This window comes from Neodiprion fabricii, chromosome 1 (genome assembly GCF_021155785.1).
Source record: "Neodiprion fabricii isolate iyNeoFabr1 chromosome 1, iyNeoFabr1.1, whole genome shotgun sequence".
NCBI classification, from domain to species: domain Eukaryota; kingdom Metazoa; phylum Arthropoda; class Insecta; order Hymenoptera; family Diprionidae; genus Neodiprion; species Neodiprion fabricii.
Window position 1 is genome coordinate 25,872,689 of NC_060239.1, and position 12,251 is coordinate 25,884,939.

The 12,251-nt window shown below is 42.5% G+C and overlaps 1 protein-coding gene across 9 annotated transcripts in view; it reads left to right on the forward strand.

Annotated features, from left to right (window-relative positions):
* Positions 1-12,251, forward strand: part of LOC124182230 (afadin) — a 117,424-nt gene that overhangs the window by 35,238 nt on the left and 69,935 nt on the right. Inside the window, exon 1 of one of the 9 annotated variants that reach the window (XM_046569202.1) lies at positions 11,189-11,370. The exons of the other annotated variants lie outside the window; for them this stretch is intronic. Coding sequence (XP_046425158.1) covers positions 11,354-11,370 — 17 coding nt within the window. The 5' untranslated portion in view covers positions 11,189-11,353. Of the gene's footprint in view, positions 1-11,188; positions 11,371-12,251 lie in introns of those variants that run through there. 9 annotated transcript variants of the gene reach the window in all.

Genomic DNA, 12,251 nt, shown 5'->3' on the forward strand with positions numbered 1-12,251 from the left:
AGGGTACACAGTTTATAGAAATGTCGTGCATGGCTTGAGATCAACTCGCGATTCGAATTCCGAGTAGGCGAGATCTCGCGCGTTAATTCGAAACTTGGAAGATTCGTAGAGACGGGGCCTCATCTTGGGACGGGGTGTGCAAACTAGCGCAAAGTAGGTACCATCTAGTCGGCGTCTGATCCTTTGAGACTACGCTCTTGTACCAAGACTTCAACGACGTGCCGATGACACTCCGTAACCAAATTTACCAGCGAATGTAGGTTATAGCGACTGCAAACTTCGCGTAGTCTCTGCAGTATAATTGGACTTTGCAACAGTCCCATTGCGGCGAGGGCATCTCGCCTGCCTTTCATCCTTCCATCCTTCCATCCTTACATCCGGACATGCGCAGCCTCGTGTGTAATGAGAAGTGCAATCATCAGCCTTCCGAGGCTTTCAGGCCTTGCACCCCGTGTGATGCAGGTATAGATGGATTTGTCAGGGTGAAAGTACGCAAGGGTCCTTTAGTCGGTGCATGGATTGAAACCGTTGAGATCGGTGCGTTGCGGCGGCATCTGGAGGACCAATTAGTTCAGATTGCGATTACTTATTAGCCATGTGGTTTTTTGAGCAGGCGGTAAAGTTGAAAGGAGAGTCGCGTATGGAGTCACTTCGCTGAGCAGATGGCAGGAATCGCAAGTCTTGTCATTGGCGATAACTACGTGACATTATGTTGTTTTTTATTCTACTTTTTACCGGAATTCATCTCCTCGTTGTCATTTTCGCCGCACGCGTTTCCATCTCGAATGTAATCATAATGCATTTTATAAGATGAACGCCTTTCCACGTCTCTCGAGTGACGCGTGCCATGTCTTAATATGTTGCTTAGGGCGACTTTTTTTTAATCGGGAAATACACGTTGTGATATGTATATGTGTTACAAGCTAGCCTGAAAAGTATACTAACTGGAATGTCTCCGCAGGGAGGTCTCGTATTTCTACTTTAATTTTTCTTTCACCAACGCGCGTTTGTCTTCACCATCGTCCCACGAAGAGAAGAAGAGCACTTGAAATTTTTTCAAGTACTTTCTTCTTCTTTTTCTTGTTCATCTTCCTCGGTCCTGTTACGTCGTTCTTATGTTACCAAAAATTCACCCGCATACAGTTCATATATGTATATAATATAACCGTTGAGGATCATCTTCAAAAGATAAATTCTCCTCTTCTTCGGCCTCCGGGCTCCGACATATGCGGCTCGTTTAACGACCTACGAAGTCACGCGTCGTGGTCTCCACAACTTGTCGTGATCGTTGGTGGAAAGAAGATACGCCTGAAAATGGATGTCAGTCACCTGATAACAACTCGCATTGTGTACCTACATGCACGCATGCTGCAAGTATAGACGGAAATAATCTACACTTATTGTTGGACGATGAATCAACCATGTCAATGATCCGTCGATTCGTAAAAACATGTTACGCAGGATTCGGTAATCCAACAAATGAGATCGAAAATGCAGGCCATCAAATTCGCGTTCTTTGTCTTTCACCGCCTTGTTAAGGTTCGATGAGAAAACATGTTAAACCATGGCATCAAATTTCATTTTCTACGCTTGATATCAGCGCCCCCTTTTGCAAGCAACCCTCTTCCTTTTACTATAACATAGATGCTCAGTGCTCATCCATGGTCGAGTGGTCACACTTTGTCGTCTCATTCCTATCATAAATCACGTTTGAGAAGACGAGTCGGGGTTGAGTGTTGAAACGCGTGCAAAACCGCGATTGTATCGGAAAATATGAGGGATTTGAGAGTTTGAAAGTAGCTTCGAACGTTCAAAGAAAAAACAATTTAAAAATGAGAGCGAGACTCGGAAGGCGCGTATCATCGCGGTAGTTTGTCACGTGGGGGTTATATACGGCGATAAGCGATGACCGCGAGTTATTTCGGAGGAATGCATTAACCGTAACGTGGGTCCGCATTCTTGGCGATGAACGTAAACCGAGAACCGAGATCCAACCTGCCCTATATTTATCCTTATCTTAATATTTCCGGCGATATGGCGTTGCTCCGTGGCAAGGTTAACTCTATAATTGAATTTTCGTTGTTTTTCTTTTTCCACAAATTGTTTGTTTTAGATTCAATCGACCCTCTTCGTCGCCTTGAGACACTCGTTCAACGACTTAACGCGATGATGAGGTGCGACGAAAACACTCGTAAATATCTTGTGTGGAGGCGTGTGAGCTATGATAGAAAAAAAGTTAACAGTACGCATGCGTCTCGGTGAATTATCACAGATACCCAACATAGAACGCTAAGCGAAACCGTATGACCTCGATATGAAAATAAAAATGTTGTGGATCTCTTTATTAATTCGTTCATCTCACAGTCACGATTTTCTCTCGATTATACAGTCATTGGTCCAAGGAACGAAGCCTTGTTCACAATTGCAATCCATCACTGAATCTCTCTCGTCCCTCTCTTTACCCGTTTATCTAATTTGGATTCCCTCAATGGTTGTGTCATGGTGGGGCACCATGTCCAAGGTGTGCGCAGAACCTCCCGTTGTATCGGCCACCCGGGGAACAAGTCGGTGGCTAACTGTTACCGTCCAGCATCTGCGGTTCGCTTGTGGCATCGTACCCCTTTTCTTCGGACCGGAAATGCATTATTTATGATAATACGAGGCTCATTGTTGTCCGGTATACCGCCCATTGTACACTTTTTTCGTCCTATTTCTTCTCTCTCTCTCTCTCTCTCTCTCTCCCTCGCTCTCTGTATCGCTTTCTTCCTTCCCTTCTTTATTCGGATCGCAAAATTTTGCCCAGTAGTCACTCAGCGGGCAGCCTGAAACGCCTCTGATTATTGTTATCGTATAAAATCTTCCGGAAACCAGCGGCTCTTTATTTTGCGCTGCTTATCGCAATTGCACATAATATTTCAATCGAATCAACTGGAACTGGACATCATCCGTTTCAACTGAGTTGCGGATTTCGTTACGAAAACAACTCCGCAAGTTTCGATAGCCGATTGATTCGCACAATCGTAGCAACGTGACCTAACATTAGCGACAGAAAGGATGGGACGCGATCGGTATCGTCTATCGGCTGACGTAACCGTATATCTTAGACATGTATGTGAAAGAAGTTACAGTTGGGAACATTGTAACATTATCGGATCCGAATTTCTTGCACCACCGTTCTGCAGCCCGATGTGAACCGGGGTGAAAATCGATCCTATACGGGATTTGAAGGGTCCAAATTTTCTTGGCTGAGAAATATATATTTCACGGTTTCACGAGGGGCGATTCGCGCGCGACGAACTGATTTTGTCAATATATTCCCATAACGTGGGGTGTGTGCGAATATATCCCGCATGCGTAAAATGCCTGCGTAGTGTATAACTATATTTATACGTACTTTCGTTACTTCTTCTCCCTCCCTCTTCCTCCATTCGTTTTATTCCGACATGTATCAGATCGATTGATCGATTGATCGATGGCTGTCTTTGCCAGTTTGAGCAACAGCTGGTCGATCAACCAACGACTAGGTACCAAGTTTATTTCTTCTTCAACGACGAGTGCGCAAAAAAGATTTAATAACAACAGTACGACGATCAATAAAGTATGGGACCGTCGAGGAATGGTGTATCTGCGTTTCGGGGTCGTCGTGATACCCACTCAGACCAGCACCGCCACGTCCAGGTCACCAATGGTGCCTGCGAACGGTGAATTCGAGGCTGGCACCGCCGGGAACATCCCGCGTTGATCCTTTCATCGGGCGAATCGATATCAGGTTAATATCGTACCTGTACGCAGACAGGTAACACCATCAAGACAGTGGGAAACGAACCAGCTAGGCACATGATCCCCGCGATATTGTTTTTTAAATTGTCCGTGAAGAAAAGTTTTCCGTACATCTTTACCGCCCCCGTATTATATGCTGACAACTTTTTCAATTTTAACCGAGAATCTATGTAGGCAAACATTTTTTCATCGATACAGTTCGTTTTTTCAATTCGCGTATATCGTCGCGGATGATTGGAATCGATGGTGTTCCGTGGCTCTGATACACTTTATTTTATTCTTTTACTTGCAGTCGGAGTGATTCCTTTCGTAGCTTCCAATGCTGCTCGATAAAGATGAAAAATACTCGTATAGTTAGGAAATGAATGAAACGCAATAATATGAACGAATTTATTTACCGTAGACTTGAATATACAAGAGTCATTTCCAATTGTTTAAATAACTATCCTACAACCATTTTCTTATGCACTATCATTGTCTGCTTTTTTAAATTTGTGCATTAGGATTAATCTCTTAGCAAATATGTCGGTCAGATTAACGATTCATCGTCAGATTAAAGTTTATCTTGCGGATTGTAACTGGTCACATTATAGTCTTAAAAGTGTTTTCCTTTTATTTGTAGGTGTGATCTGTCGGTCAGAAAACTACAATGTTATTGAAAGTTTGTAATAATACAGAGAGATGACGTAGTTCAAAATGGAAAAGTAAGAAAGAAAATAAAAAAATCTGGAAAAAATAACTTGCGGAAAACATAAAATGTAAAAAGGGTATAATATGCCACTTTCGTCCCACTTTTCAAGTCAAAAAAGGAAACATTATGGTCGAGTCGGGAATAAACGTAAATAATATTATACGGTTGTTGATCGCGCACTGATTTCATTGTACCTTCGACCGTCATGATATGATATCCGCTATTTTCGTAGTCGCGCCAAGGAAACGTCGCGAAGCCTATTGACATGCACGTACTTTCGGCGCGTTGGATTAACGAATGTGAAAATCATCATCAAATCATTCATTCGTCCCATGCGACTTCACGCCACATAAAAAAAAAAATAAATAAAAATAAATGGCAGAACGTCCCCACAGATGTTGTTTATAATTCAGCCGATCAACGGTATCAGTTTATCCTGCCTGTTTGCTAATTAGAAAATTACGGGGAAAATCAAGAGCTCATTCAATTGTGTCTAGGCGCGGTGCGCAGCGTCATTCTCGAGACTCGTAATGTCTAATCCCGTTTGCCAAGAGCGCATTGTGCAGCTTGTTTCTCTCGCGATGCCGCCGCTTATGTACAGCCGGTGAAATAAGATCTTGCGGGATAACTTAGCTGCGCTGGATTCGCTAGTTGGTTGGATGCTCCTCCGAGCTGAGGATTCTGATACGTACGTAGTGCTAGCATTCCAGCTTCTCATCAACGCTTGACGGTATACGAACACTAAGAACAAGCTCGGGTAATGCTAACGATTAAACGCAGTCTGAGCCGTATTTGATGACGCTGATGATTATAACTGCCCGATGTACGTTGGTGTGTGTAATTAAGTGTATACACGCTGCGTGTTCCTTCCTGTAGTTGTGCGTGTAACAGTAAAATCTTCTTATCGACGAACCTTGTTGCGTTCGATAATTCATTTGCGAAATTCTTGGTATATACGTTCCGATAAAAATTGGTCTGAATTAAAAATATTCGGGATATGGCTGTATTTTTGTGTGTCTCAAAAACTGCTATCGGTGGATAAAATATGACTTGACCATCGCGTAGAGCGGAAAATTCTATATCGAATTATGTGCTTATAAGTTGGACACGGAATCGGATTAACAAAGTAAGAAAAAAGAAATTTTTGTGAAATAATTCCTTTTTATTAATTGGTCAATGCGACTCTGTTTCCGACGTGTGAAGACATAATTTGATGTAAAATTTTCCGCTCTGCACGATGATCAAGTGATTCTTCATCCATCGATAGCGGTTTTCGAGGAAAATGCTAAAAAGGTAACAATTTGCTGGTTTCTCGAAACGCCGGTGATGCAACTCAAAAATGACTTCAAATTTGAGCTTCCAGGAATCGAAAACCTGTATACACAAAAATTCACCCGTATTCCAAATATTTTTAATCCAGATCTGTAACATCGTTGCTTGTCTATGTTATACGTATACCTATATTCTAGAAACTTGCAAAGTAGAAAACTCGAAAGTTTCAACCTCTGAAACAACCTGAACGAAATTCTCGTAGATGGTTTACGGATACGAGGAAAGTTTTTAACGGGTTTATATTACACCCGAAGTATCCTCATATCCGCTCCTGTAGGCACCGTTTCTCATCTCTTCGGACGATTTTCCACCCCGTAGGTATGTGTTACTTCGTATCGTACGATCGCATGGCCGCAGATCCTAAGGGAGACGGGAAATTTCGGCTGTATTTTACAAAAGGTGGAATATCGACGTCATTGTTTATCTCACCGTTGTTTTCACTCGTTTACCTATACTTTTTCGCCGTTCTTCCGCACCGCTCGATTTTTATATCCTGTATCCGTCGGTCCGCGACTTCACAGCGTTGGCGTTTCCGATTCTAATCTACCGGGCCATGTGGGAATAAAAGGGAGGAAAAAGTGGCGAATGAAGGGAGAGAAAAAAAGAGAAAGAAAAAACCAACGAAGGGATCACGGAAGGGTTCCTCCAACGTTCGCCAGATGTTGTTCGATCAGCCACCGATCCGAATCGGTAGAAATCGCGGATTTGCACCTCTGACGGCGCCGCGACGGCTAGACTATTTCTATATCAAGAATCGTTTAAGCCCTCCTGGTTTAGGGACCCGACGTATCATCCTCCATCATCCCTCTTTCGTCACGCGGGAGCATCAACATCGTTCCCTCGTTTCCTTCGGTGACGCGGCGTCGTTCTTACAGTATGCGGGATCTTCCATCAGCACACCATAGGATTTTCCAACCCAATCAGATTGGTAGCCGTAGGATATGCGGAGGGAATTTTCGGATCCAGTTCAGGATAATTAATGTTTCAAAGATGTGGGTGAAAAGAAAATCATTTCTTTTGTATGTTTTATTCGTGTCGCCGGCCGCGATTTCGTTGGAATGGTTATTAATCAGATTTTGGATATGAATTATATTCATTCGTGTGAATTTAGATTTGATTTTTGAAACAAGGTTTTAAGTCAATTTATTTTTGTTACCAATTTATAGTTCGAGAAATGAAAAAATTACATTCAAATTGATAAATTCAAGCGTATAAATAATCATTTCATAACATACAGAATCTTAATCTTCTTCACTTTTATCACATTCCTACTATAAACCACATCTTAAATTCGAATTCAAATAAACAACTTGTCAAATTACAATCGTCTACTTATTTCTTGTACACCGTGTACCCTTTTTCTCATAATTTCATTCAAAAAATCGTGTATCACAGTATTTACGAATTCAAAAACCGTCGTCGTATCGTTTGTTCCGATATAATATTGGTAACGTAATTCCACACGGATAATAACACACGCATCCTTAATTTACAATCACAGAAATTGTCATTACATTTATGCAGCGTTCAAACCCGCAGGTATGAATAGACCGCGTTCATCCATATCCTGAAATAGAGGCATAAAAAATACTACAAAAGGAAAATGTACCCCGACTTCCCTTAACGGCAGCTTGGGATGATTTACTCATTTTGTATTCCAACCATTGGCAGATTCAAACGGGCATTTCAGTCACGTAATACGCGACGTCTGTTTATACGTAGGCATACAGGCATATAAGTATGTAGGTACGCAACGTGTAACTGAACCGGGCTCTGGGCATTCCGTTGTAGGTGAGAAGAGTGTTTTCCTGACATACCGCCACGCCCGTTTACGATTATCATAGTACGAGGTTAAGCCGATTTTAACACGGTGACAGATACGCGTTCCTCCTCTCTTTCCTCTCCTCTTCATTTTCGGTTCCACGATTTCACACTCCGTCGCATATCGACGTATCGTCCCCATTCTTCACGCTTTATATACGTCAGAGGAATGAAAGAATTGACGAGTTTCCGCAAAACTGAACATGCAGGGATCAGCAGCCACTCACTCTCGCGATGCTTCGGAGAGGACGTAAAATATGTTGCGCGTGTTCCACGCCTAAGGAGATCTGTACCCAATGCGCGTCGTGAAAACAGGTTTCCTTAATTTTCGAAAGTCATTGACATCCGACTGCGAGTGAGTAAAACTCGTAACCGTAGCTATAGTACGCGCATGTCCATGCGTATACGATATGCCTGTACGTAAATACGACGTATCTCTGCGGTTATCTGATTCAACGGTTGTGTTACGGTGGCGGATCCATCGATCACCTCTATTGATACAACCGAAGATATTTAGCAACGTTGTATAGCCGGATTCGTTAGCCTAATGTACATGTATTGCGAGATATTGTTGTAAGGTGGAGAGGAATAATGCAATCGGCGAGTGTATGCACCGAGAGAAATTTTTACTTTCGGCTACCGCTCAGTCCTTGATATTTTCATTTTTTTCCACAATCGAAAAATATAGTTCTAGGTAGAAAATGAAAATTACTTTCCTAGCTGTTACCGGAAAGTCTAGTATCCGTTACCATTCTTTCTCATTACGATCACTGTTGCTATATTTTCTTGCAACTGTTGCGAAAATTTAAGGCTTGTGCAACGATAAATTGACGTTAAAACCTTGTTTAACTAAAAAAGTAGAGTAAATCGAACAAACTGAATTTTTTTAACGATACCTCTTTTAATGAATTTTTTTAGTTACTGTGACAAATGAAATTTTTCTCACTGTGAAAGGTACGCGTGCCTGTTTTTTCGCGTCTCTATTCTTCTTTTTCTATCCACGGCGCTTATCACCTCCTTCCGCGTGGACGCTGGACCAAAATTCCCGAATTGATCTGGTTCAAATTTCAAATTCCTGCCGTCAAATAATTCCTAATTTCAATGTACGCACATGCAGCGTTTGTTTGCCCGCAGGCCTGCAGGGGCTGACCGCTGCATGCTACTTTTCAATACGCGACTCGTATTTAAATCGGGCTTTGTCGGGGGCCGTTAAATACTCCGGACTAACATGCCGGCACACGCGCGTGTATCATGCCTGCGAATATGCATACATTACACGTTAAACACACACACGCACACGTATGTATAGGCGTAAGAGGTACACTGGCATTGTACAGCACTAATAATAACAAAAATCAAACCCCTTGACTCCGCGGGAGTGTGCGTGAGTTATATCGTCTACCTACCCGGATATCAATTACAAGGGGTCCCAACTTGTGCACAAGGGCCTATTTTGCATGGTAACTACTAGTAATGGACCCTGCTTTTCAAAATGTTTACCCGTTCTACGGGGGGCCTGATTTTTCGTCCCCCTGATATCTCCGTTTTAGTTTATTACATTTACATACATTTATCATGCAGAGTATTACCACCCTTTGGCGAGGGTTCGTTTATTAAGGATCATTTTGTCGGTTTTTCTTTTCTCATTCTTTGTACCCGTTGCTCTTCGACTCTTTTTCTCTCTTTGAACGCTATTCTTTTTTTTTTTTTTTTTTTTTTTTTTTAATGCGGCGAGAAATTCGCACCGTGACTTTTTAAACGAACTACCTGTAACGTATACATGTACTATACCTTGCACCTTTACCGTGCTGCAGATCCCTTGTCTTAAGTTGTCGGTATGTCAAGAGGTTTATTTTTCTCCGCTACATCTTCATCGTTGTAATACTATTTTTTTATTTCTTTTTATTTTTTATCGTTTCTCATTTTTTTTTGTCCTTTCTTTATCTCAATTCTTTCGGAAGTAACGAATTATCGAAGGCCTTGTTTGCAGAATGTGCTATGCTGCATATTTCTGCGATCTTTTTTCTTCCACTCTTGTATACGCTGCTGCGTTGATAATCGCAATTAGACCTTATATTTCCGAACGGGTCAAACTAAAGTTTAAAAATTGGTATCTACGAATTTTTTGTGAAAAATACAAGAAAAATTCTATATTTACGTCTAATCAGAATCGATTACATAATATGGGGTTTACTTCTCGGTTCTCTTAGCGACATTTCGATATTATAACTCTTATTGACACGTATTCTCGAAGGAGAGGGACAAAAACTAGAAAAACATATCCATATACACAAAAAAGGATGGATTCGTCATTCCCATGCAGTAAAGCGTAGCGTCAAACGCACCTGGCCCGGGTTTGGGCCTTCAGGCTTCGGGGCCGAAGGGCCGAATACTTCGTCAGGTCTCACTGCCACGTATATAAAATGCCACGGTGCCACACAGCTATATCAATACTCAGTGGCGTAGCTTGGCAGGGTACGTGTCCTGTAACGTCGATGATAGAGGGGAGAAAAAACGCTCACGGGCAGACCGCTAATTTCTTTGTTTTATTGAGTGCAGTCCTGGATACGTTAAACGAAAAATCAATCGATCAAAATGAACGTCAGATGTTACATATCGATGATATTCTCGTGCAATTTATAAATTAACGCTGGATGTGAGGTAAAAAAAATTTCAACGACGACGAATTGCATATAAAACGCAATTTCTTCTTATCATTATACACAAGTGTTGGAAAGCTTGATGATAACGAGAATCAGACAGATGATGATCGATGCTAAAAATGGTAACTCGTTCGTAATTTCTATCACGTACCAATTATCAATGAGTAACAGCGTGACGTAAAACGAGTTTTGGAAAGCTTAATTATTAACCGTAATTCATCGTATCAGTGAGCACGAAAATCGTTGTTTAAAAAAATTTACCAAAGATAATCACATCGTGCCCAGCTCCTCGTCTCTTCAATTTGCGAAGGGCTCCCGAGCCTCTAAACGCGGCACTGATATTGTAGCGTACTCGAAGGTAAGAGAAGGATACGCATACCGTAGTAGCTGATTGTGAGTGTGTAAATTCCAGCGTGTCAGTACCCCGTGAGCAAACCACGGCTGTCGAGAGGCCCACGGCGTTCGAAAATGGGGGACGCCGAGAATGGCTCGTATACCAACAAGGCCCGCAACTGACAGTAACCATAAGACGCCCCCACTCTGGGGTCCCTTTGGGCCCGACACTTCGAAACGCGAAGCCAGACGAAGCCGGCTCCCGAACGTGGCGTCAGTTGCTCGTCGCGACCCTTCTTAAGCGTATCGGTCAGAACCGAGTCGACGGACGTTCAACGATCGAGTCCAATCGATCGTTCGAATCGTATTGAACGTTTTTTTATTTTCGGTGTTCGAAACTCATCGTTGCGGCGAAAGCTCTTCTCAATGGTGACGAGGTGCGTGTGAACCGTAGCCCCATCTGGTTTATTTTTACTCATCTTTGGGAACCTGCAGTTTCATGGGATATGCAGCGAGAATGGAGTTCGAGGCCTACGTTTCGGCAGGGTGATATTCAGTGCGCCACATCATTATATGCCTCTGTGTGTGCGTGCGTGAGTTTATTCGGTACGTGAATGTGCTCGATGAATGGTCCTTTGCCTAATTCTCATTGTTCATCCAGTGCAGTGATCTCGTTAACGTTCCGCAGACGTTGCAAGGTTTAAACTTTGCTCTCTCGCCAGTTTTGGGTAACATGACCGTCCCAGAAGAGTGAGTATATAAACCAGGTATTAAACTGTCAAGATTTTCTGCCGTCTAGGAGATTTCACAAAAATTCTTGTTCAGCTTTCTAACTGCGGTTGTACATATAATTTACCTAAACGCGGAGAAAAACTAAATATGTATCTAAGGTACATCTACGCCTTTGAGACTTGAAGGGATTCCTTTCTATCTCCTTCTTATTCTTTTCTCTAGACGTCTGGAATTACAAGTTTACAAAATCCAGTCCTGATATTATCTATTCTTATAATCACCGGACTGAACAAATAATTCTAAACGCAGGTGGGTGGCTGTTGCAACCCTGACTTTCTTTCCGTTCACTCTCTTCCGGCTCTTTCTTTATTTCCTCTTTGATCCCGGTGCGGAGAAACGAGGAAATCGGATGAGATAATAGAGAATATACGAACTATTTAACATCCGACGTTACGTAGTCGAGCCGTGTCGGTCGCATTTCAAGTCGTCACAGGCACCTGAGGTTAAGCCTCGGCATCCGGTGGCCCCAATAACTGCAAGAAACGTTCGTTTGCGAACGGGAACTGGCAGGATACTTGCTCTAACAGCGTTTAAACGCTTCCTGGAAATCGTCAAGGCGTGCCATAAAGATGAAACATACACTAGCACGAGAATTACAGGCTTAAGCCGTTGAGTGTGGAAATCCCGGGTTCGGTCCATTCCCTGCAGTCTAGTCGAGTAAAGCGTTGAAAAGAGTGGTGACCTTTGTTCCTTTGATTTTATTATCGTAAAACTCGCGCAGGGTATTGTCTTGACCATCCAGTCGTTCGCCGCTTCCTCTAATTCCTCTCTCTCTCTCTCTCTCGCAAACTTTATACCGAACAATGTGAGAAGAAACAATACAAACGCGCGCATAAATT